At 36.8% G+C, this 27,484-nt stretch overlaps 1 protein-coding gene across 1 annotated transcript in view; it reads right to left on the reverse strand.

The window, feature by feature from the left end:
* The window catches only part of LOC123875018 (hemicentin-2-like), a 182,803-nt gene continuing 155,319 nt past the window's right edge, over window positions 1-27,484 (reverse strand). Inside the window, exons 2-14 of the mRNA XM_045920651.1 lie at window positions 13,925-14,132; window positions 12,569-12,695; window positions 10,999-11,195; window positions 7,721-7,831; window positions 6,936-7,136; window positions 5,813-5,976; window positions 5,416-5,569; window positions 4,837-4,967; window positions 4,144-4,303; window positions 3,489-3,827; window positions 2,963-3,238; window positions 2,247-2,423; window positions 1-1,785 (exon numbers count right to left, since the gene is read on the reverse strand). Of these exons, the coding sequence (XP_045776607.1) occupies window positions 1,616-1,785; window positions 2,247-2,423; window positions 2,963-3,238; window positions 3,489-3,827; window positions 4,144-4,303; window positions 4,837-4,967; window positions 5,416-5,569; window positions 5,813-5,976; window positions 6,936-7,136; window positions 7,721-7,831; window positions 10,999-11,195; window positions 12,569-12,695; window positions 13,925-14,015 (2,298 nt within the window). The 5' untranslated portion in view covers window positions 14,016-14,132 and the 3' untranslated portion in view covers window positions 1-1,615. The remainder of the gene's footprint in view (window positions 1,786-2,246; window positions 2,424-2,962; window positions 3,239-3,488; window positions 3,828-4,143; window positions 4,304-4,836; window positions 4,968-5,415; window positions 5,570-5,812; window positions 5,977-6,935; window positions 7,137-7,720; window positions 7,832-10,998; window positions 11,196-12,568; window positions 12,696-13,924; window positions 14,133-27,484) is intronic.

Raw genomic sequence — 27,484 nt, forward strand, 5'->3', positions numbered from 1 at the left:
ATTTAACATCATATTTCAAAAGTTTTTAATATATACCTACATAAATTATCTTGTTCTGCACAGATAAAAACCTTTCAACATATAATTTTTTAAATTTTTTACTAAAAGGAGGTACAATTTTATGGAGGTCTTCCTAATTATTAATAAATGTTCTCAATTTTAGAGACCAAATATTATTCTATGATGATCATATTTCAAACAGTTTTTTCTTAGGCCAGTTATATAGGTACATAAAGGCAAGTACAGATTGTAGATATAAATTTTTCTATGACCCCTACCTACCTAATAATAAATTTGGCGGAATTGAGGACAGAATTTGGCGTTTTGACAGTTTCTACATTGAAAATCTGTCAAAAATCTGCGATAAATTTTACGCCCAATTCTAAAAGCATAAATTTCTTTACTGGCCTTTGGAGCCTCAGATGAAACTTACCTATAATATTTTTCTATGGCCTCAGATGAAAATTATACTATTTTTTTTATATTCACAACATTATAATGAATTCAACATGACCTATTTCGATGACATTGTAAAATTAACTTATAGTTATTAATGTGATAATCTTCCAAAGATGTAAACTTTTAAATATTAGTATAACTCTTATGGGTAACGTGGCAGTCTCTTATTTATTGTGTCAATTATTCACTTTTAAACGTCCACCGAACTCCAATTATGGTTCTAAAGTCCTTAAGCTTGTAACAATAGCTTAAAATCCAAATACGTACTCAATAAATAAGTATAGGTTGTGTCGACTATACTCACGTATTTGGTCCTTATGAAAAAGGACCCTTGGTGCATTCGAATTTCGAAATTAATCGCACTTACATCAGACTAAATAAGCGGGTATTGCCGTAACAACCTATACTTATAATGGAAATCACTCACGATAGTTTAAAACTCAATAAATAAATATTTTACACATAATTTTATGCTTTTTATGTAATTGACTCTATTTTCGATAGTCACTGCAGTAAAAATATCCTAATTTGATTGGTTAGGGGGGTCCATGACTATCACCTAATCAATGAAATATCCTGGAGTATCAAACTCATTAGGATCATTAGGTCAAAGTAGTCACATTTTCCTTATTCACACTCATTTGTCATTATTATATGTTTTATATCCCTTCAGCAAATATTTCATATTATCTGATCAAACTGTCTGCCAGATCTTCTATCTGCAGTTAGGTAGTCCAAAGCACTATCACACGAGTAGAATGTTTACAGGTTCGTCAGTCGCCTCCATATCTATAGTTCCAAATTTTGTTTAAACACATCGTAAGTGTGATGTTATGCCATGTAGTTCCATCTAGTGATCTTTCTATGAGCATATAGAGAGTTCTAAGACAGTAACGACGATTTCCATAAAGCGTATGGACAGGAATGCTTAGCATTGGTTAGTTGGGTCTCCACATTCACATAATTGAGCAGCCATTCTCACTCAAGTATTTGAACCTAGTGATGCTACAGTCTATAATGGAGAGTGCCGTTGTCTTTAAACCTGAATCAAATGATTCAGTTATCCAAGTCATCCGTAAGTCTAGATAAGAAGTCCTCAAGATCCTCAAGATTTCAGAGAGTCTTCGACACGAGAAGCATCCTTCACCGTTGTAGTTCATACAGCACTTTCTCTGTGTAAAGTGAGAGTCACATCGGGAGGTGGTGGGTCCCATTCCCATAGACGCGGCTTGCGACGTCGGTCGATAGTTGGCGCAGTTTCTCCGGAGCCATCAGAGTAGCCGCTGCTGCATGAGCGCAGGCTGCACGACGCGTGGACTTTATGCTCTGTGAACATAAGGATCAATTTTAAAGCCACCGGTTGCTGATTGAAATTGTACCTTCTCCCAAACTTGCTCTATTAATGCAGTTCTGCACCTTTTACGTTGTGTGGTGTACAAGGTGTATTCATTCCTCAGACACTACACTCGCAGTCAATGCATGCGTTTCCAGGACTGAAAATGCTTGGGTTTTTGAAGATTTTGATGTACATACAGATTTACTAGATTGTATAATACAATCTTTGATAAAAAGGGGTGAATAGAAATGTGTAAAGTCCTACGTTTGACAGCTAATCTTATGGTTATTTCTAGCAAAAAAGTTTCCTTAGTAAATCGACCCCCGATTTGCATCAGGGCAACATCAGGGGTAAAAATATTTAATAAATGGATCTTACTTGGTAAATGCGGAGATGATCCAGTGGTTAAAATGCATGTAATTAGAAGAACACACATGCAGTGCTTACCTACCTCCTATGTTATCAAGATATTCTCGCGCGACTTCGTCAAGCTGCAGCACTTGTATGACGGGCGCAGGTTTGGACCGGACGCGTCGAGCAACTCGTACGACCAGTATTGAGGATAGTATGAACACTGCCAAAAGCACCACTGCCCCGATTGATATGCCCACATCTTTGCCGAGAAGAACTGGAAATAGATAACGTCCAAAACGTAAACTCGACGAGTTACTCCTCTTAAACTATCTTTACGGACAAATTGTGCATATTTTTATACATAAGTATTATCGGAATAAATAAAATGGAAAAATATATCGGAATCTACACAATCTACATTCATATTTTCGTACCCAAACTCAAACTCAATAGGTTTATTTCAACTTATTCTGTTTTCTTGACGAATTTATTGCTTCGCCATATTCGATTCGTCGCATATAATACGACAAGTGATAGGAAATACCTAGATGGAACCCTAGACAAAGATCTCTAATAGGTGTAAGAACTATTCATGCCAGGCCTGTGCCTCATCCAGATATATTTTTAACAGTTCCCCGTCTAAGGTACGGTCCAACCCCATCTTGATGTAACATGAATCTGTGTAATTCACAGTGTGATGCACAATGGTTCAAAATTTGCTGTTTTAGGAGCGATATTTTTGAAAAAAATTGAAGAGAATGGACATTGGATTCTTATGAAAAATCCGTGAGAATTTTATTTGAACACACTTACAATTCCACCAAGGCACAGATGCTGAATTCAACAATAGCTCAGTCGGTCGTAATAGCAATGATCCCGAACAGCCATATCTGTTACATGCAGAAGCACCAACTTCATCCTCTACTCTCAAGTTCCCTAGAGGACCTCTTACGAGCCACGGGACGCCTTCGCCCTGGGCCAAAGCCTGGCTCATCCCATATCCCATGGACCCTCTTCGTTCCAGCATCAATGAAGCGTTGGACGTTGACATTCGCCAAACTGAGACTTCGTAGTATGTTGCGTTTTCAACTGTAAAAGTAGAAACATTGCTATAAGAGATATATAATCTCGATTTTAAGGCTATCATAGTCGGACAAAAGTCGTTGATATCATAGTCTATCTAGTTTAATATGCAACGCGTATACGATATAATTAACATAAGCACAATCAAAGCATCTTCTAGGCAAACGCCCTTCAATCTACATCTCAACGCTTTCCATGTGGTATAGTAGTAGCTAAGAATTGATTTAGTTCAGCAAAAGTACAAAGGGGAATTTACCTGGAATACACCTCATTTGAAATTCTTCGTATTCATACGCCAGATCGCATTGCTGTGGTTGGGGTGGTCTCAGCAACTCAAAACTGAATGTTCTTTTACAGGGTTTCTCTTGAGATGCGATACCATTTCCTGCTTCACAGCTCGCTTCCAGGTTCCTTGAAAGTGATCCCGTAATTTGTGTAAGTGGAAGGATTGCTGATCCAGTGGTAAGATGCTGTACATCTTCGTCCGTTGGTTGGATGTGCCAGAAAAATGTGTCTGGCGCTGGTAGCGCTTTGACGTTGCATTTCAACGTTTCTTTCACTAGTGTTATGCCGTGTTCTATACATTCTGGTGGGTCTGTAAGGACATCAAATGATTAGGCTTAAAACGGGATTGGTTTGTGGATTTACGTTGTAAATGTTTCGAGTTCGTGTTTTGTTAGAGCAGTTTTTGTTACACTCTTAATAAATTTTCTTCTGTACCATAAAGTCTATGATCTCTAACACCAGTCTTTAAAATTTTTGTTGCAAAAACTCTGAAAAATGTGTCAACTAGCGCTGGTCGTAGACAGACTTTAAGCTGCAATGCTTAAAATGTTTGCTACCTATGTAATACTGGACTTTCAGCTAAGATTTTACTGAAACCATAATTTGGCAGGTATAAGTTTACTCACAAAATACACTAATATTGATAGATTCAGCTCTCGTTTCTCCAACGCTGTTTCGAGCTGCGCAGGAGTATCGACCAGCGTGTCTCCGCGTCGCTTCCTCTACCAACAGGGATTGGGAAAACACTTGGCTGCCCCATAAACTGTGCGGCCTTATTTCTATATCCTGTAATAAAATTGTGAAGAACAATATGAAACTAGCTAGCTAGAGCACTTATTTAAGTGAACCACTTTTAAGGCCACTGAACTCACAAGCACCATTGATTTTAAAAGGGCCAGAGCATCGATCATTAATTTGGATAAAAATGATTCTTTTATTTAGAGCACATAGAAAGTTGCCCATTCGGCGGGCCGATAAAATTTTGCAGATGCTAAACCATCTTAGTATTTCTCTCTAGTTCCTGACTTATCTATCGGCAGATATTGGGCAAAACAAAAAAAAAAATATATCTTGGAAAACATATCACTCAAGCGGCCTCAAAAACATATAATGATTGCCATAATGAAATCCATATCGAACATTGGTAGTACGAAAAAGGAGATCGAAGATTTAAAACTAATGTTTTGTGAAGTCGGCAACGCAGTCTTTGGCACTGCAGATGTTCTTGATCGACATTATTTGATAATAAATAATCTTAATAGTTCTTTTGCTTGATATTCAGGTTAAGATAAAATTCTTATAACTAATTTTGTACTTACATTAAAATACCATGTAAAGTTTTCAACTGGCGGGTTGGCTCTCACTTCGCACTCCAGGTGCAAGCTGTCCAGCTCCACCACTTCGTTCAGTCTTCCATCTCCTAATTTGGATAATTCTACTATTGGACTATCTGTAACAATAAAATTAGATATATGAATTAAGACAATTGTTTCAATTTTAACTATTCAATCACTTAAATGTATCGCACCTACGATAGTATCAACGAAGTTCCTGGCACAATGCTGAGCACTGTGATCTTGGATGGGATTCCCAGAAAGGACGATAAGGTAGATTAGCAATATCTAAACACATCTCTGATATAAACACATTCTAAGGTATCCCGTTCCATAGACTGCATCATCACTTATCACGAGGTCAGATCGCAGTTAAGGACTAGCTTGTTATTGAATAAAAAAACCACGAGGGAAGAGCGCCAGTTCACGAACCTATTCGTTAAATCACTTGATGCAAATTGCTGGTCAGTAAATTTTATAGAATAACTTCTTCTTCTACTTTTGTATGGCATTTCCTATTGGAATTCAAAAAATAAATTGGATTTAGTTTCGGGAAAGACTTACAGGTAACATTAAGAATGATGACGTCAGCCTTGGAGTCCCGTCCAGGTTCCATGGCAGTATTAGTTGCGACGCACGCCAGTGTCGCGCCATTGTCGCTCACGGCCGGCGTCAGCTCCAGGAACGACTGCGCTTTGCGGGTGGCATTGTTCCAGCTCTGAAAGGTAGCGTTGTATCTGTATCATTAAATCCTGTATTTTTAAACGTTCACAATATATTGCAAATAAAACATCTGACTGATGCTAGAGGTCGTAGGTGGGGCATTGACCCGAGTTTTGCACTAAATCACTAAAACTACAAAATAAGGCAAATGGTTAATTGGGTTGTGTTAAGTTAGTATAATAATAACGCTAAGTTTTTGCTAGCGTTCTGGTTATACCCTGTATGGGTTGTTCTGTACCTGATTGCTGTGCTGTGTGAGGTGCCGGTGGTCCAGCCACCAGGTCAGCTCGGGTTGCGGGTAGGAGCCGTGCGCGACACACTGCACAATGGCCGGCCGACCAGCGCTCAGTGCATCTTCCACCGTCCCTCGTACCCAGTTGATAGTTACGTTGTAGGCGGATACTGCAAATTTAAATAGCATGGATCGACTCTAGATCATCATGATCTAAGGTAAACATGGAACTAGTGGATTCTCAATAACTGCATTTGGAAATCTAATTCTGGAAGAGGATATCAAATGAAATATTTATTTCATGTAGGATAACTTGTGAGTAATTTGTGCTACTTATTATTGTGGTCAAGACTGTACCAACAGTTCGGAAAGCAGATTCTACTGGAGCTGGCAAGAAACTCAGCAGTTGCTCTTTTTTTCTAACATCAGAGGTAATAAAAGCTATGGGTATATGGCGCATATTAGTGAACCTCGTGATATCTGTATAGTAATCGGCTAAGTCGTTTTAAGATAATTTATAACAAGATATCATCGCATAGGTAAATAAAATTTACTGTGATACAAGATTTCACGTGGGCGAAACCTGCCCACGTAAAATTTATGTAGGATCAAACTTAGCGCAATAGGTAGGTATGTATCACATCCTGTCTAAATTAATATAGCACCTAAGCACCTGTTTATCATCATCATCATCATCATGATGAACCCATCATCAACCCACTACTGAGCACGGGCTTGCGAATGAAAAGGATTAGACCATATTCCATCACGCTGTTAAAGTGCGGATTGGCACACTTCACATACCATTAAGAACAATATGAAGAACAACGGTCGGGCATGCAAGTTTCCTCACGATGTTTTCTTTCAGCATGCAAGTGATGTTTAAAAACGCATAGCTCCAAAAAGTTAGCTGTATGCCCGGAATCGCACCGTCAACTGTGAGGGTACGTAAATAAAATTAACGTGCTTAACGCTTGACTTCAAATTACCTATCTTTACATGGCGCAGCCGGTAGGATAGGTAGGTAGCCCCGAATAAGAGGCAGACGAGGCAAGTGGTCACACTTGGCTTTCACGGCTTTTGTGTGGCTTTAATAATATATAATTACATCATTTTAATTTACACTTACAAAACAGCTCAATTTTCAAAGTAGCAACCACAGGCGGAGTGAGCGGAGTGTTGGAGGCTCTACAAGACAATGATTCAGCGTTGGCGCGAGTGAGAGGTAGATACAGCTCGTTCTCTTTCACGTCGGGGATGTCACTGGCGCCATCTGAAGCGTCAACCAGGTCCTCGCCAGAGTACCAGCTGATTCGAGGTGGAGGTCGACCTGGAAATAGTAACGAATTAATTTATTTCAGACTTAAAGTTTACGATTTTTAACCCCTGACCCAAAAAGAGGGGTGTTATAAGTTTGACGTGTGTATCTTTGTATCTCTGTATCTGTCTGTGGCATCGTAGCTCCTAAAGTGATGAACCGATTTTAATTTAGTTTTTTTGTTTGAAAGGTGGCTTGATCGGGTGTGTTCTTAGATTTATTCCAAGAAAATCAGTTCAGCCGTTTGAAAGTTATCAGCTCTTTTCTAGTTACTGTAACCTTCACTTGTCGGGGGTGTTATAAATTTTTAATTTACACTTGTAATAGTGTTATGTTTTGCAAGCACCGAAAACAACATGGTTTGATTTTGACAAGGCTATGTCCTAATAAAAATCATTGTATTGAAAAACGATCTTAAAGAACATCTACATGCAAAATTTCAAGTTTATAATATACTATCTTTATATTCGTTACTATTTTTATACTCGTACATTAGACATACGTATTACGTCGTATTTTCTCAAGTCTGGACAACGACACAAGTTCTTATTAGTTTATAGGTTTACATAAGTAGTGGTGTATGTATTGTACATTACCTCCAATAACTAAGCAACTAAGGACCAAAGTGTCTCCCTCGTGGTATGGCCCGATTTTTCCTTCAACTTTGTTCCCAACTTCATCCAAAAAGAAAGGTTGGCTTGGCAGAACTGGAATCAAGTACGAAAATGATTAGATAATGAACTTATTTACCCTGACTTCATTCAGAAACTTATTAAAAAAATATTTATTAGATAATATTTCAGTTTTTTTTAAGTCTACTAATGATCCAAATTAAAATTATGTTTCATACCTAGACAGAACCTGGAGTGCCACACATTTTAGTATGCTTAGTTAGCTAGCCCAGAGTGGAAAACCTATATTTGTCTTCAGAATATAATTTATCTCTGTACCAAATTGATGCCCGCGACATTATCCACGTGGATTTAGGCCTTATCCCAGGGATGAAAGCTATCTCTGTGTTAAACGTACATAAAAACCGGTTAAACAGATGGACCGTAAAAAGATAGCAAACAGATAGACAATTTAAAAAATATTCCTATCCTTATTTCTTCCCAAGTTAAGATAAATATTCAGTTATAAAACAGAAAATATAAAACAAATATCCAGAAGCCTGAACCTCCTTTTAAATCATTTTACTATATGTATTTCACATTCAAGTTAGTCAATAAAAATATGTGAACACTCTATTAAAATTCTGATACCATTACTAAGAATGGTAAAATGGTCTATAATTGTTCGAACTGGTATGCAAATATTGAGAACCAGTAAAAGCTTTTGGATAAAAAATCTTTGATATGCAAGATAGAAATAGCATACTGGATGCAATGCGACAATATTTTTACTTTTTGCATAATGCCTGGCAATGCTTCTTTTTAAAAGCTTTTTATTAGTTTGACTTGTTAATAGACACATCTGCCGTACCATCGAAATTAGAAACTGATTTTTCTTCCGATTCTGCGATTAAGCTGAAATTTTGTAGACACGTTTGGTTCGAATAATAGACGATTTTTTTTTAAACGAATATCAGCCATGTTAATTAATCATAACTAATACTCCCCATTTGCCCTCCAATTAAGCGTAAAGCTTGTGCCAGGAGTGGGTACGACAATAATAGTGCAACGGGTGGGGTTTGAACCGCCGACCTTTCGGAATTCAGCCCGCTCCTCAACCGTTGAGCTATTGAGGCTCTACATTTATTGTATCTACCAGAGGAATATGGTACCTACCATCGAGTGTCTAGAGTAGAAGTATAGAGAGTTCTAGAGAGAGAGTTTTGAACCGACCCTGCCGCTATATCGTTATTTCGTCGGTTGGCTAATCACTATAATCGTCCGACTAATCACAAATCCGATAAGAACTAACACTTTTGAAAAGTACCACATACTCGTCTTGGTGTCGCCAGGGCCCACTGGTTGGGCCACTCCACACTGCGCGTTGACAATGGAAGAAAGCAAACTCGATCATCTGATCCATTTCATTTTCCGCCTAGCTCATTCCACTAAACCAGGTGGCAATGGAAGACAAAAATCAGTTTTCTCTGAAACTATTTCTTGGTGGAAGACAAGACTATATTTTACTCCATTCCGTTCATTACCCTTTCGCAGTGAAAGGCGGGTATATTACCCTTAATATTAGGTACACGTAAGCCTACTTAATTTGATTGCCATTTCAACGAAATACGTTTCATGGGAAATGTCTGAGTACTTCAACTTTAATTATAAAACAGCCATGGACTGAAATAATCTAAAATAGTTCAGATAATTACACGTTAGATTGAGTTTGCATTCTGTAATTGCACAATGTTATTGCATTTGAAATGTAAAATGCAAATCGTAGTTTGAATTTTTGAATTTGTACGTAATTTGTAAGTTATTTTACTAAATGTACCTACAATTTTATTAAATTCAATAGGTAAAGAGTATTGGATAAGTTCAGGAAATTATCAATTGAAATGCAAAAGAATAGCGAAATCTTAGCTTCAGTGCTTTCTTTTCAATGAAATTCACAATATAAGGCTTTTAAGTACAAGCTCTTTCGAATGTCTTTTCATACTAGTGAAGTCCCTTAACGTGAAATAGTCAAAGGACTTACAAGTTTACTGATTATATTGTTTGTGTCTATCAGGCTATTAATATCATCAGGTTATTATTTTTCTACTGTTGGACAAAAGGTTTCAAAAAAAGTGGACAAAGGTAAAGGTATCCCTACCTCAAAGAAAAGAGAGATTTATGGTCTACGAAGTTTAGTATCCTAAATTTTTTCTCAAGATAAGTTTTTCACGGTTATTTTACAGTAAATAGGTAATGTGATAGGTATTCGCATCGTGGAATACATAAGTACCTACCAAAGTTTTCGAACAATGCGTGCCATACTCATTACGGATACGAGACATGGTTTCTAACTAAGGTCTCATAAGCTCAGAGATATTCAGCGGGCGATTGGAGAGAGCTATGCTCCAAGTTTTTCTACGTGATCAAATCACTAACGAGGGAATCCGTATTAGAACCAAAGTAACCGATATACCTCAAAGGGTTGTGAAGCTGAAGTGGTAATGAGCGGAGCATATAAGTCGAAGTACCTATAGTAGAGCACATAGTTCGAGTTACCTATAGTACGCGACAGGTTGAATTGGCGATCGGGGTATGAGGCGGGAGGACGCCCCGCACGCCCGCACGTCAACCGCGCTCACCCGCAGCGGGTTAGAGTGGGGTTTGCGCGGGTGTGCAGGGTGTCCCCACCCAGGTAGCCATCTCAACCTATATTACCAAGGTGTTGGAACTTGGAATGATGATGAGTCGTGGAGCTAGATGGATAGACGACATGAAACGAGTCACAGGGCGCCCGTTGGATTCAGACCGCAAAAATGCGTGGCGTATGAAAGTCTATACTAAAGACCTATGTACAGCAGTGGATCGGTTGTTGACGATAATGACCACGAAAAACGTTAAGTTGCTTACCAAAGAAGTATGTAAGTTTCACTTTAAAAGACAGGAAGAGAGTAATACCACTAAAGTGCAAGACATAACTTGAGACAATCAAAAAGTTAAAATGGCGGTGGACAGGACATAATATAACAAGGGAGAGCAACGAAAAACGGACACAGAAAATAACTGAATGGCTGTTCAATATGGACAAAGAAAAGAAGCAAACAATACAGGCAATGGGAAGACGACATAAGAAAAGTAGGAGGAGCAACACGGAAAAGGATAGCGCGTGACAGGCAAAGGTGGAAGTTGCTGGAAGAGTCGACAGGACACGCTGATAGTTGAAAATATTCAACTATCTGCAATAAAGGCTATAATAATAAGCTTACCAATAACAGTCAAATTGACTCCAACATTCCTGGTAGGTGCGAGAAGATAGTCCACCCGACAGTGGTACAAGGCTTGGTCGTCACCCCTCAGGTTTGTGATGATGACAAGAGTCGGTTGTCTCCGCAGATCTGCTAGCAGTCTGCCACTTGTGTTGAAGGACAGGCTCGACCACTCGCTGGCTATCCGGGCGTCGTAACTGAAAAATTTAGGGCTTCAGTTTAGAGTTTATTATTTATGTACCAAAAATTGTAAATAAGTATCTACATAGTAGTAAACAGATAAAGTGGACATTGGAACAGCTTATCACTACCTGTGTTATAAAGGCGAAAGTGTGTTGGTTTGTTTGTTTGTTGGTTTGTCTTTAATCGCGTCACAAGTCACAACGAAGCAACGGATCGTAATTTTTTATATGGGTATAGTCAAAGACCTGGAGAGTGACATAGGCTACTTTTTATACCGGAAAATCAAAGAAATCCCACGGGATTTTTGAAAACCTAAATCCATGCGTACGAAGTCGTGGGCATCAGCTTGTTTCTAATAAAGATTTCTTCCAGTTCTCCAAGATTGTGAGTAAGCTGTGGTTACAAGCGGTGTTCGATAGGTGGACTTATAAACAAATACTATAAATGAGTTTACACAAAGATCAAAAACGGAGGAAGGATAAGAACCAAGACCGAACTAAAAAGTAACAGTCAAAGAAATAAAAAGCGAGAACGATAAAAAGGAAAATAGAGTCACACGGAGCGCAATTTCACCCCAACACATCCTTTTCAAAATTTTTGCATATTTTGTTGATTACAAAAAAAGCGGCGAGAAAGCATTGATTGTGTTTCGCCTGCTGGTTTTTAGCCCCCGACCCAAAAAGAGGGGCCTTATAAGTTTGACGTGTGTATCTGTGTATCTGTCTGTGGCATCGTAGCTCCTAAACTAATGAACCGATTTTAATTTAGTTTTTTCTGTTTGAAAGGTGGCTTGATCGAGAGTGTTTTTAGCTATAATCCAAGAAAACACGTTCAGCCGTTTGAATGTTATCAGCTCTTTTCTAGTTACTGTAACCTTCACTTGTCGGGGGTGTTATAAATTTTTAATTTACACTTGTTGGTATACACTACGCGATGTTAGTTCTTTCAGATAATTTTATAATCACTCAAAAGGTAAAGGCTTTCAAAAATAAGTTCCTTCTAAGTATCTTCTTTCTTCTTGAACTCAAATCGGCTCTTGTATATGTTTTGGTGATCAGATAAGAGAGTACCGATATAACGTCTTTGCAAGGGGCAGCTTAAGGGATCAGATAAAATGCATACAGCATCCATTACTTATCGTTTATTTTTAGAAACTCGATTTTTATTTGATTTTATTAAAAGGTAAGCAAAACAGGTTTCAACTAAAAAGCAGTAAACGTATCTCAAACATCAGAACATGATCAAAGTAACAACCCCTACTGTGTGTATTATTACAATACAATATGCATTATTCTTTATAAAATGTTACACTTTTCGCTAATCAGTAACTTGGAGTAAAGTCAATAATATTATGGGGTTATTAGATTTTTAAAAATCATTGACTCACCTATAAATTGGTACATCGTCTTTGTACCAGACTAGGAGCATCAGCTCATCGTTGAGAATGTCCGTAGAGGAATCACAGTACAGAGTAGCATTTCCGCCCTCCAAAGCGTCCTGTGCTATAACTGGCCCTGAAAATTTCACCATCCGTTATTTCACACAACTGGGATGAATGAGGAATGTGTGGCCTAGTTTCGCCGAGTTTCTTGCTGGTTCTTCTCGGTGGGAACGGCATTCCGAACCAGTGGTAATTTATTTGACGATTCATAAGTACTTGTAAAAGTTTATATGAATAAAATCTATTCATTCTATTCTGAGATAACACACATCAACCGATTGCGATTGTTAAACAACGTTGACCTAGGTTGGTAACTGGATGGATTTGGAGATCCAAATTAGGCTTTTTCGTTTCCTCCGTCCCTCGGAGAGCACGTTTTGAGTCATCGAACCCGGTTATTAACAGGGCTCTCTCCGTCACTCGTTTCATACAATCGTAGTTCCAATTTCATTTGAATATTAATCAACCAAAGTCCATGAAATTTTGCAGACATATTCTAGAAACTAATATCTGTGTCTGTGGTGTTTTAAATTTTTCTAAAAATATGTAGATTTGAAATTAAAGGGGCTCAAATATTTGTATGTGAATTTTTATAACCGAGTAACTTTGAAACCGAATATTTTAACAGAAATCTGGAAAACCATAGGGATAGATATTAGTTTCTAAAATATGTCTGCAATATTTAATGGACTTTGGTTGCTTAATATTCAAATGAAATTGGAACTACGTTTGTATGGAGCGAGTGACGGAGAGACCCCTCTTAATATCTGTTAATAACTGTAAAAACCTCAGAGTCAAAAGTCGTGGCCGATTTAGGGACATAAAACTCCTACCGTTATGTGATTAATGAAAAGAGGCCTCGACTCGCAGCAATGAGGTAGGTATACGACGCAGAGACAGAGAGATTTCATGAACTAATCTTAGTTCTGTTTCATTAAATTGTGCTGGAAGCTGGAACTCTATATTTAAAAAAAATGCCTTGATTTTATAATTATTTTTTTAATTAAAAGTTTGTACCTCATGATCCCATCAAAACGTTATAATAAACCCAAGATATTGCAGTAAGGCCTATTCTACTGCCTAAAAGAGGAATACAGAGCTATATAATTTTTACGTGAATTTTTGCTGAATTTCGTGACCAACAATGATTATAATATCATGCCTGTTAATTTAAAATATAATAATATAAATTCTTCATTAAATAAATGAAGATTAAATGCAGTTGAGAAATTAAAAAAAAATCTAGTCAACTTGAGAACCTCTCCCTTTTTGGAAATCGTTGTAAAAACTAGGTCCACTTACCATCCGCTCCAGGTATAAAAGCGTAGATAGGTGATGAAATGACCATGAAATAATATATAAGCGCCGCGATGACGCGCATTCTATGGTCCATCCATGCTCCTGCGCAGGTCTCTCAATGGCCAAAGAAATCTTTCATTTGGACTAATGAGACATCCCTTTTTGTCTTACAACTATCACATGTTGAGGCTGTCTTCCTTTATATGGATTTCTGAAACAAAGAGAAAAAAGGTATTTTAAATGGAGATGCTATATGGGAAATATATCCCTATGTATAATGCTATATCGAGACAGTACGAGAGGCTGGATGGAACAAGTGAAAGAAGTATTAACTCTGGCATCTATTGTGCTTAGCACACAGTGAAGAACTAGTTGCGTTGGAAGAACATCATATAAGGTGGATATTATTGGAAAGGAACCACGATCCTCGGTTATGAGAGAGCGAAGATAAGACACCATTATTTCTTCGAGCAGTCGTTTTCAACCATTTGAGCAGTTAATAGTTCAACTGCTTAGTTAGTTAGTTAGTTAGTTTAACTTAGTTTAAATGATTTAACATAGTTGAGCATGATAGAAAAACCAATGTATTTATTATAGTTATTAAGTTTATGTTAAATCGCTAGTAAACCTTTAAATAAAAATAAAAATAAAATAAAATAAAACTGCGGTTGCGTAGAGGGGGACTCCAGAGAAGTGGACTGCTCGGGAAGTCGAGTGCAGTCTGTGTAGTATGTCTTCAAACTGTTCGACCGCGCGACGGAATTTAGTCACGCTATTTTGAAGCTGTTAGGTATTTCAAACTACTCGTATATGGCGGCACTAAGTTGTAAGACAAGTATTCAAATCGATGCCCATAGAGGTCAGCAAAATTATTGAGAAACAAAAAGTATTAAAGTCTACAAGATGAACTCATATTTGAATGTAACTTTTTATACCTAAAATTAATGGCATCCTTCTCAAATATTAATCTCAAGAGGAATCTAGGTTTTTTTGGCAAATTCGTAACTGTCAGTTACCAAATAGACTGTGATCATTATTTACAGCTATAAAACCGGCTAGCTAAATTCGGTTTAGTCATCGGTTGAATGCTAGGTGTCGGTAAATGACCTTCTCCACTTATAGATGGATACTAAAAAAAATCTACGTGCCCATATTATGTTAAAACTTTTGGAGAGCTTTTAACCTACGACTATTATTTTAATTCGTCGTCATCGTATGTATCGCTACATAATATCCCAATGGGTGATGTTCCTTAGTTGATCGATAATTGTAAGTGTCGTATCACACTGACACAAAGTCGAAGCGAATCGAAGTGGTAGAGAGGGGATGAAATTTTGTACGAAAATCCGTCATTTTTCAAGTTGTATCCAGAAAATTTATGTTTCAGGATTTTCGAGGATTCCAAACTCAAAGGATTTTCAAAAATTCACCCGATAGCAGAGGCGGCTAGCTAGTGTATAATCACACTTCACATTATCACACTTCACACTAATATAATAAAGGAGAAAGTTTGTGTATATGTATGTGTATAAATGTGTAGGTATGTGTGTGTGTGTGTGTGTGTGTGTATGTTTGTTACTCTTTCACGCAAAAACTACTAGACCGTTTTGGCTGAAATTTAGAGTGTAGATAGACTATACCCTGTATCAACACATAGGCTACTTTTTATCCCGTAAAAATTCCTGGTTCCCGCGGGATTTCAAAAACCTATATCCACGCGAACCAAGTCGCGGGCATCAGCTATTCAGCTATTTATTTATAAAATAGCCATTGAGATTTAAAATAGCCCTAGTGAAGGTTGTTTATTGCTTTCTCTTGACAGTCGAGCGAACCCAAGTGACCCTAGTGGTCACAAATCAATTTAAAGATCGCAATTCGGATTGCGAAACGCGAAATTATCCCGACCCAGTCACGATTTCCCATTGTTTGTAAAACATTACTTAAACCATAGTCATCGATCTGATGATCTCAAACCATCTTTGTACAAAAGAAGCTTTTTAATCGCGTTTACAACAATACGGTAGCTATCTGATGAAACGAGATATGTAGGACATCGTACTTTGACAAATTGCTTTTTAGAAACTATGTTTTGACGAGGATGTTAACGAGGAATATTATGTTTATCAAATTATGTCTTTTTATCTGTACTAATATTATAAATGCGAAAGTGTGTCTTTCTGTCTGCTAGCTTTTCACTGTTCATTCGTTCAATTGATTTGAGGAAACATACAGAGATTTGCTAGGTAGGCAAATACCTACCTTACAGGTAAATTCCATCTCTCTCTATCTATATATTATGCTTTTAGTTGTGTGTATTCTTATGTTGTTAATTGTGTGTATTCTGCTAAAAGGAGAACCTACCTTATGATGTATTATCAACATACCTACAGCTTAAACTTCTAGGTCTGGAAACGATAAGCATGATCTATACCTAGACTCTACAAATTACTGAAAATTCCACTCAAGCGAATCGTCAGCCCCTCAATTGTGTAAGAAAAACGCATTTATCGTAATCGATAGCAAATACTGCCCCTTGATTGGTTGAATTCGCTGTTCACATTTTCACTACAGATTACGATTACGATGATTATGATTACGATGGTTTTTCTTACACAATCGGGAGGCAGTGCCACAGCTAGTTGTATGGTGTGTAAACCATCTAAATATTGTTTTATGAGGAAACGATCAAACGGTTTGGCACGTAGACACTTCGACAGTTTGGTTAACATCAAGGTTAACCACTTTGAACTATTCCAACAAAAACACATTTCAAAATATTATATTCTCGTCTAGCTTTCATTAATAACACCTGTTGAATGATGCAAATAATATTATAAGCAGATATACATAATGTATAGGTAAAATATACACATGGTAGTTATATTATACATAATACTCAATCATATACCCGTGACTTCGTCCGCGTGGGTTTAGGTTTTTCAAAATCCCATGGAAACTCTTTGATTTACCGGAATAAAAAGTAGCCTATGTCGCTCTATAGGTCTTCTACATATCTACTTATGGTCTTCAACAATACCCATGAGAAAAATCGGTTGCTCCGTTGCGACGTGATTGAAGGAAGAACCAACAAACATAACATTAGTAACAAGAAAGTTTACCCAAACTTTGACTTAATACTTCTTATCGGTGGTTTGGGGTTTAAACTTCCTTAATGAGAGAGTCAATCACGTTTTTGTCTATTAGTAGATACTCAGTTCACAAAGTAGGTGTGTCTAGGGTGGTAATTCACTGCGACCGCTCATCAATCACTTGTCACGAAAATGGAACGTAAACTATTTGTTAATTAAGTGGTCTGTTGAACCAGTAATCGTAAACCATTTATGGGCAGGTATAAAGTTAATTTTATGGTAATAGACCAACGATCGTTTAATACAAATTGTATGCGTTAAATCCAATTAAGTTATGGTTAAGACAATTTTCATAAATCTAAGAAAACTTGTATGAAACTGGTTGTGACACATACATAAGCAAAAGTAGTTACCTAAGTATAGTCCGTTTTTCCTTAGTTTTCTTAAGTTACAAAAATCGTAGAAACCTCGGAAAAACGCGTAATCGAAGCGTTTTGCCCGGTGGCGATTCAGACCTTCTGGAGTAGGTTTTTCACTCGTATCAAAAATCATTGAAAATCTCTATAATTTTAAGGAAGCTTACACATTACATCCGTCACTTCAGATGAATAGATACAGATTTCATATTTGAATGTCTTTTTAAAACATTACTAACACTAGGTAGGTACCTACCATAATTTATCTTAGACAAGCTTTAGTGAGACTAAGTTGAAGCGAATTCTGCTGCTGGAATAACATCAGACTGCGAGTATTATTTAGATTAAGTATTATGCTAACTCATTCAGTCAAATTAACTATTAAAGCCACAGCAGACACGATATCTTTAGCATCAGCGATCAGCGATTTTGCAAGTGCATCGCGTTTTGACAGCTTTCTGCATTCGTTTAGAGCATTCGGACGCGGCATCGAGCTTCCAAAAATCGACTTGATCGCTGCGATTGGAGATTCATTGTATGTGTGCGGAGTGTGGGTAATTCATCATTTTACTTTCTTTTAAAATTCTATAAGAGGTACGTGCATACTTTACGGACCTCCTTCCAAAAATAAGAAAATACTCTAACATAGTGTTTCCCAAAAGCAAAACTAAATCATCGATCGCCGATGCTGAAAGCATTGTGTGATGTGTCTATTAATAGACCTTAACCAATCTACCATTATATTATTTACACAATGTAATAATACATATAATGTGCTAATCATTGTTTAAAATTGCTAAACTATCATGTGCGTGCTAACAATGCTTTTATAATATAAAACATTACAATAATTACGTGTGGCTTTATTTTAAAACCTCACAAATATGGGCAATTTTTCACATGATTGTATTGATTAGTATTTAGCATACCAATACTAACAAGTGTTTTCTTAATTAATTTTAAATGTTGCCAATGTAAAATGTAAAGTTTAAATGTCTATAATAATTATTATTAGTTAAATTCTCTAAGGAATTATCTAGTTTTTAGACGATAATTTGTTAGGGAATCAACATTTTCATTGAATAGAATAGAATATATTTTTATTCAAATAACCTTTTACAAGTGCTTTTGAATCGTCAAAACAATTTACCACTGGTTTGGAATGCCGTTCATACGAGAAGAACCAGCAAGAAACTCGGTGGTTGCTCTTTTCAACTGTTCAATTTACATAATATGCTTTTTCCAGGATTTTTGAAACTTTTGTAAAAATATTTTGTCATATCTAAGGTGAGAAGCGGTGATAGTTTAGAGGTAGTAGTTGGAGACCCCCACTTTTTTTCATGTAACATCCGTTATGTCAATTTTTTTCGTATAAAATGTAGCCTAGTCACCCGGACCTTTACAACAAATCGATTGATACCTCATTCATCAAAATCGGCCCAGTATTTTAGGCGTTACGGTGGAACACACAGAATCTGGATACAAACACACACATTACACACACATACATACACTCATATCTACATACATAGACTGCTAAAATCATAACCCTTCTTTTTGGCTTTGCCGCAGTCAGGTAAAAAGAAAAACATGAATTGTAAAAGTATGAAGTAAATATTTATTTTATATTATATAACTATAAATCTAGATGTTCTTAGTTCTTCCTAGTGTTTGACCTATTTTCTTGCCATTTTACTATCAGAGCGCGAGGCATCGAATCGTACAGATCTGCACCCCTAAGATAGATAGTCGAAATTCCATGCAATAAGTGCATGGAATTTCTAATATCGCTGAGATTCAAGTCCTCACTTCTAATACCTACGCACTCCCAGAATATGAAATACCTTTCGGAAGACGGAATTCATATTAATTAATTGTTACATACTTCAAAGTCCGAATAACCATAAAATTATGTATGCTAGACCGATTCACCTCGATCTACTCAAGTAAATTAGTAAATTCAAGTACTTCTGGGTAGTTATAAGCCCTCGAATAAAACACTCATAAATTGCTATTTATATGAACGTTTATTCCACCATCAAAATTAATAGAATAGAAAGTTAAAAATATTTCCAGCTAATCATATCGCCGATAATAAAATGCAAGAGAGCAGTTCGAACTTCTGAAGCAGGTGCTAATTGTGAATGCATTTAAAATGCAAATAAAGCCTTGTTTACCGTTCCGCTTATAAACGAGAACTTTTTACAGGTCAATTAGTCACACAGAATTCTAAATAAACTAGGTACTTAATAGAAATAGTACCCATTAGTTCTTTAGCAGATAGACCTACTATTTTTAATAATACTCAGGGACAGGTGTCGCCAATTTTCAGCAATTTATACAAGAAACTTCATCCGCGTGGACCCCACAAATTTCAAACCCCTATTTTACCCTCGTAGGGGTATAATTATCAAAAATCCTTTCTTAGCGGTTGGCTATGTTATAAAAGCTATCTGCATGCCAAATTTCAGCCCGATCCGTCCAGTGGCTTGAGCTGTGTGTTGATAGATCAGTCAGTCAGTCACCTTTTCCTTTTATAGGTATATCGAGACGCACGGAGTGCGTCAGGCAGTTCCGGCCTAAGCGCGCAGTAAGTATATTTACACGAAACATTTCGCGCTGTTTTGACCCCCCTCATAACTCTGGTTCGCGTGATGATAATCTTACGAAATTTGAAATATAAGCTAAGCTCGTGGATTTAACGATAAATTGTAAGTTTCAAATTTTTACGTTTAACCATTTCTTAGATACAGAGGTCTGAAAATTGCAAAAATTAAGACCTAGACCTACTCACTGACTGACCAAAATTATGACGCACTTCCCGTGTACGTAGAAAGTTGAAATTTGATACAATCATGAGTCTTAGTATGTAAACAAAGGAAAAAATCGAAAAATGTCGAAAAGTTGGATAAAACACCGACCAATTCAAAGATATGTGAAAATTTGTCTGTGCCTACATAACACAAATTATACGTAACAGATTCTAATTTTGTCTTAAAAATCGTATTTCACTTTATTTGAAACTGTATTTAGTTTTTGTTACATCGAAATCGGTGCACTATTTAGGAAGATAGGCGTTTTAAGATTTCTCGTAAGGGGTCAATCTTAACTGGTCTTTGGTTCTAATAAAATTAAAGTAGGTAAGTAATAATACGCCTATGGTCCTAGATAGAGGTAGGCGCTATTACATATTAACATTATTTATTGTTAGGCTTCTAAGCAGAGGTGTCAAACTTCATAAGCGTGTGTGTGTGTTTGTATGTTTGTCTATGAATTTCTCCGAAACTGTGCATCGAATTGCAATAATCTATACTAATAAATAAAATTGGAGTGTCTGTCTGTAATTTCGAAATAACTACCTCAGATTAAGCTCATATGGTTATTTGAACGATACCAACACTGAATCACACGTTTTTAAAATTTTTGTCTGTCTGTCTGTCTGTCTGTCTGTCTGTCTGTCTGTCTGTTTGAAAAGGCTAATCTTTGGAACGGCTGAACCGATTTTGACGGGATTTTCACAGACAAGTAGAGGATTGATCAGGGTGTAAAATAGGCTACTTTTTTAACCGACTTTCAAAAAGGTAGTTGTGTTTTTCTACCTATGTACACCGAAAACTCCGAGATTTCTAAACCGATTTGCGTCGTTTCTTTTTTAATCGATAGAGGAACTTTGCGACATTGTTTTATAAAAAATTTGGATTCCAACTCCTCAATCCTGATGCTGCAGGGGATCTGACCAATCCACGCGGGCGAAGCTGCGGGCATCAGCTAGTTCTTTAATAATAATTGTATTAAGTATCTTTCAACTTATGGAACTGTGAAAGTATCATCAAAACCGTATCAGTAGTATAAGAGATATGGACCAAAATAGTCAGTTTAAATTGTAAGTTTTAGATCAATTTGTTACACTATGTAGGTACATACTAGCTTATCCCGCGACTTCATCCAATTTTCAAAAACTTTCTCTGTGGATGTAGCTATTTTTATTATTTATAGATAAGCAACCTTGACCCAACTCAGAAAATGGATGGGTGGCCGAGTTTGGAGGTTTCAATCAACCTTGCTAATCTCGGTCAAATATAGTTTGGACTAGCTGTGCCCGCGACTTCGTTCGCGTGGAATAGTGACTTTTCGCGCTTTATATAGCCACGGACGCTCAGGCGCGAGGCGCCGTGATTCTTTAAATTGACATAACTTTTTTATTTATGAACCGATTGACATGAAATAAACACTAAATCCTAAGTGAAGCTTACTACAATATATTAGTGAAAACCGTATCTAAATCGAATAAGCCGTTTCTGAGATTAGCGTGCACAAACACACAGACAAACAGACAAACAGACAAACAGACAAACAGACAAAAAAAAATTAATTACAATTTCGGGTTCGGCATCGATATAATAACAACCCCTGCTACTTTTTTTTATATATTTCCATTGTACGGACACCACTTTTCTACAATTTTATTATATGTATAGATTATTCAAAATTGTAACAAATTTACAAAAGTTAGTTCTATTATGTATCACTAGATGGCGTTAAGAACGATTGAGGACGCGATAAAATTTGTTGCAATTTGTATTACATATAATACGTTCATGCCTATAACACGGTCTTATGACGTCATTGAACACAACCCATCGCCGGCCTACTACTGAACACAGGTCTCCTCTCAGAATGAGAAGGGTTTAGGCCGTAGTCTGCCACGCTGGCCCAGTGCGGATTATACTTATTGCATTAATTGAAAATCAATACTTAGAAAAAAGAAGTGAGATCCCAAACAAAAACATTTCATGTGAAAAATAAGAGTCAGTTCCTATCAAAAAGTTTCGGCCATTAAAAGTAGTGATATCAAAAATTATGGCCAGTTCTTTGCTAGGCTCGGTAAATGGAACCATACAGTTTTATATGGTGTGTCTTCTTCGACCACCTTCAAGCTGTCATCGCATTCATAGGGATCCTGTTAAAATGTGTTTAAATAATTTATATCTTAATATTAATACCACAATTTGAAGCTCATTTGGAACTGGCAATGGTTTTCTTGGCAAAATTGAAAGGAGTACAAAAATGTTGTCAAGCTGAAAACAAGAAGACCATTGCCAATCCAAATGAGCTTCAATTTGTGGTATTAATATTAAGACATAAATTATTTAAACACATTTTAACAGGATCCCTATGAATGCGATGACAGCTTGAAGGTGGTCGAAGAAGACACACCATATAAAACTGTATGGTTCCATTTACCGAGCCTAGCAAAGAACTGGCCATAATTTTTGATATCACTACTTTTAATGGCCGAAACTTTTTGATAGGAACTGACTCTTATTTTTCACATGAAATGTTTTTGTTTGGGATTTAGATAACTTGCAAGATCACAAACCTTTAGCAACCAAAGCAAAGCGACGTAAATTTACGCTTGCAAAATAAATAGGCCGGTTTTAACATGGTAAAAAATCCATACTTAATTTTATAAATGTGAAAATCTCATATTATAAAATATGTATGTGTAAGTGTGTGTGTCTGTCTGTTAGCTTTTTTACGGCCCATCTGTTTAACCGATTTTGATGTGGTACAGACGTGGTGGGATAACTTGCATCCCGGCGAAGGACATAGATTACTTTTTATCCCTGAAAGTCAACGAGTTCCAACGGATTTTTTTAGAATCTAAATTCCGTAAATCTAAGTCGTGGAGATTTGAATTCAGTGATCACACATTTTTCCGTAATAAAAGATTTTATGCCCGATAAAATGCATATAATATTTATGCTAATCTTACAGCTACTTGTAAAATTGATTTTTTCAATGTTTTCAATTATTTCCCCTCACCAAATAACGATAAATTCTGAAAACATAATACAAAATAACTTACCACGGGCGGTCTGTGTATTCACTTCTAAATTCTAAACTTCTAAATGGATTTCAATGCGGTTTTTACCATCATTTAGAATATTTCGACACCTCCTACGTAAGTTGTTGTAAGCCACAAAATTGCCATTTTGCGTTTTTTACATAACAATGTCTATTTTTATGTATTTTATATGTTCAATTAAAAAAAATCCTAAAAATGTTGTTTTTTAAAGTACTTATGAGGCGTATAATGTTGTATGTTTCAAACGAGGACGACGTAAAATATCATATTGACCTTTACAACGTTTTATGTGGGGTGAAGTCGCACGTTTGCGCCTCGTATGTAACAGATACAACAGATCACGCCGGACTTCAGATGAAATGTTTGTAACTCAAGACACTGATATGTCACGGTTGTGTTTACATTTTTTTATTTCATTATCGTATTTTAGTAATTTAATAGTGATGCCAAGCAAAACTATTGTATAGATTACATACAACAATTTACGTCGTTGAGGACACCCAAAAACAGTATTGTATGATGACATACAACCGTTTACGTTGCAGAATTATAATAAATTTTGTGTTAAGTGATACATACAACATTTTACTTCGGCATTTATTTCTCAAAATTTTGTTGTATGATTACATGCTATATTTTACGTGGCTATGACATTGTTTTTTTTCTTACATACGACATTGTATACAATAAAACTATGTTAAAATTTAGTTTGATGGCGACGTAAACTCATGATAGTCAATAAAATAACTAATCGGCTCATCATACCACTAGGTTACCATATAATTAACAAAAAAATCACTACTACAATATATAATTTCAAAGCCTACCTTTCCAATAAATAGGTTGGTAGAACCTGCCAGGTGGTGGAGTCTAATTTCTTTATGGCCTATCGTCCAAAAATAACAAATATTTTTTATGATTTTAAAGCTCATGGCCAGAAAAAGGCCAGAAATGATACTGTAGTCTTCAGCAGATGCACCTTCCTACTGGCAGATCTCTATTGTACAAACACGTGACTTATGGATCTTTAATTTCGTTTTAAAGATACCATAGAGCGGAAGAGGAACTCAAAAATATTCACGAAAGATCTGTCTGCTAAACAGGGCATGCTGATACGACAAAAAACTGACAACACCTCATTTCAGCTAAACTTGAGCTCTTGAAATAAGTGGAGAAGTTCTATGGACAGTTATACACCACAATACAAAGACTTGTTGAAGATTTGGCTAAAGATCCCAGAGCTAAATTGACGGGACACTATACCCAAGATATCCCAGATGCCAGTTTATACGAGATAAGTATGGCTCTCAAACAACTCAAGGATAAAAATTCGCTCGGTGATATCAGAATCACAGTAGAATTCCTGAAAGTGGGTGGCAAACCAGTACTTAAGGTCTTTCAGCGATTTTCCAATCTTTTTCCAAGGGATTTTCAATCCCGTCATGGCGATAACGCCGTAATAAATAATAAGTAATGGTTTATTTGTTGCAATGTGGGCACAAAAGGTTAGTGAATCTTATATTCAAAGTAATCTAGTTCATTGCATAACGAAATTACAAAGTTACAAACATTACTCAAGAAGAGTCATAGACTCATTTCGCTGCTAAGCCATGTCTATAAGCTGTTGTTATCGTAAGTCATTATGAATCGTCACAATAATAAGTTCGATAACTTTCAGCATCCCTAACAAGCTTGATTCTGAAAAAGCTTAAGCACTATAGGTCACATTCATAAGCTGCAACATGTTATGCATAATATAACTGAAGGCTATTATAATAATCTGCCACTTTGCTAAGCGTTTGTAAACTATGAGAAAGTTTTTGATTTGGTGGAAACTGGGGCTGTATTAAGGTCGCTATTGAGATGCTGAAACAACTGCCTGTTCATACAAATGCTGAAATAGAATCCTGTACGAAAATACCATGTCAGTCGACATATAGGACCAGACTAGGCCAGTCCAATTGCAGTGACAGAGTGCACATTGAGACGTAATTCTCTAAAACTCTTTACCACTGCTTTGGAAGACGCCCTTATGTTTAAGCTTGGATTGGAATGAACTTGACATATACATCAAAAGAAATTCACCTTCGATTTGTCGATGACATAGTCACTATCGCAGAAACTCTGGGAAACCTCATTAGGTTTCCCAGTTTCTACATTTACAGCTCAATGACCTTTGCAAAGTTTCACAACAGATGGGCCTGAAAATGAACATGAGTAAGACGAAAATTGTGTCTAATTCTTATGTCTCGGCCCACCCAGTAATCGTTGAGGGCTCTGCACTCGAAATTATAGAAAAGTGTGGGCCTGGAACAGGTACCTGGACCAGGTAGGTAAGTGCAATTTCAAGAAACAGGTCAGCCAACGAATCCGACTCGGCGGCAGCGTACGGAAACTAAATTAGTCTTCGAACAGTGCGTTTTACCAGTGATGACATATTATGGATCCGAGATAATATGGTCACATATTATAATGGAATTCATAAGAAAGTTCAGAGTCACTAAGCGGGCAATCAGAGAGCTATATTTGAAGTTTCTCTACGTGATCGAATCTGGAATGTGGGTATCGGTAGGAAAATCAGAGTAACCGGCATAAATGGGTTGCGAAGCTGAAGTGTAAATGGCCGGGGCACATAATTCGAAGGACCCATAGACGTTGAGGTCCCAAGGTGCTGGAACCTCGCACTGTAAGGCGCAGCGTTGACAGACTCCCACTAGGTGCACAGACGACATCAAACGAGTCACAAGGAGCCACTGGATTCAGGTGGTGCAAGACCGTGGCATATAGAAGTCCCTACAAGAGACCTATGTCCAGTAGTGGACTTCCATTGGTTGGAAATGATGAATCGGACTACACATACTACATTTTTTTTTAATTTTAAACGACGTACACTGTTGTATTTAACACATACGATGACACTCAACCCGTTTTTTCCAGCGTAATTTGTTGTAAGTATCTTATACAACATTTTACAAAGATGAAACACGCCGTAAAATGTTGTATGAACAAAATCTCAGAAATGTGAAGTATTTCTATGAATTATCTTTCAGAATATGTTAAAGTACTGTAAACTATAACTAAATACCGAATTTCACAAAAATATATTGAAAAATGGAGCTTTAATTTCAATTTATATCTTTAAAACGCTCTACTGAAAAGTTGTAGTTTTGGGGATACGACAACTTACGTGGGAGGTGTCGATTTCACGAGCAAAGTTTACTTACAAAGCAATGTTATTCACGTATATTGTTGAACGAAGTTACGGGTATATAACTGCTAGGCTAAGTATTATAACGAGTTAAGAACGTTTTTTGGTAAAACCTTTTGTTTCTTTCAAAATCTCTTATATTTCATTATTACTATATTTTTATTAAATACGGCATGTGGGAAAGAAGGTGAGGGAGTAAAACATATTTTTTTCTAAGACCATTTAAGGTGGAAAGCAAGTAATGAATACCACATAATATGTTGAATGCGACACGTTCTAGGAAAATGTAAAGAAATCCGTCTGTATAGAGTTTTCTTCAAAAGGTGGGACTTATTTATACGGTCTAGAACTTTTTCAGGCTTAGCTAGGTACTTTTATGTATTAAATGAAGTCTGGGTTTCCACTTGTCGCGTCCATGTAGCTTTAAAGTATGTTTACTTAGAAATTTCAAGTAAATATAGATAGCACATGAGATACTGTCATTCGCTCTACGGAGAGAGCCAGCGCATGCCAGACCTTCTTTATTTTATAAAAGCTGAAAGTTTCTCTGCGTATTGTCCCCAACACAGGGAGGAACGATCAGCTACTATGAAGTTTGGATCATGTTGGCTTTGGGAGATAACAGGTAATAAAGGCGTAAAAAGTCTGAAGTCAAAGTCTAAAGTCATTTTTTTAATATTTTCTTCGGAATAGTATCAAAAATCACCCGCAGCCGCACACCCGCACGTTACCCGCACTCTCTCGCATCGGGTTAGCGCGGGGGCTTTGCGGGTGTGCGGGGCGTTCGTTCCCCGATTACCATTTCAATCTGTGGGGTACTTATAGGTAAGTAGGAAAATGGGGATGAAATATGCAAACCTTAAATCCTTAGACTTGTTTGGGAATTTCTAAGTGAACAAACAGTAACCACATATTTTGCTAAGTCACACTCACTCCACATTCCGTGAAAGCTCTATTTTATTAGAGTTAATAGTGACCCCT

Source organism: Maniola jurtina, chromosome 19 (genome assembly GCF_905333055.1).
Source record: "Maniola jurtina chromosome 19, ilManJurt1.1, whole genome shotgun sequence".
NCBI classification, from domain to species: domain Eukaryota; kingdom Metazoa; phylum Arthropoda; class Insecta; order Lepidoptera; family Nymphalidae; genus Maniola; species Maniola jurtina.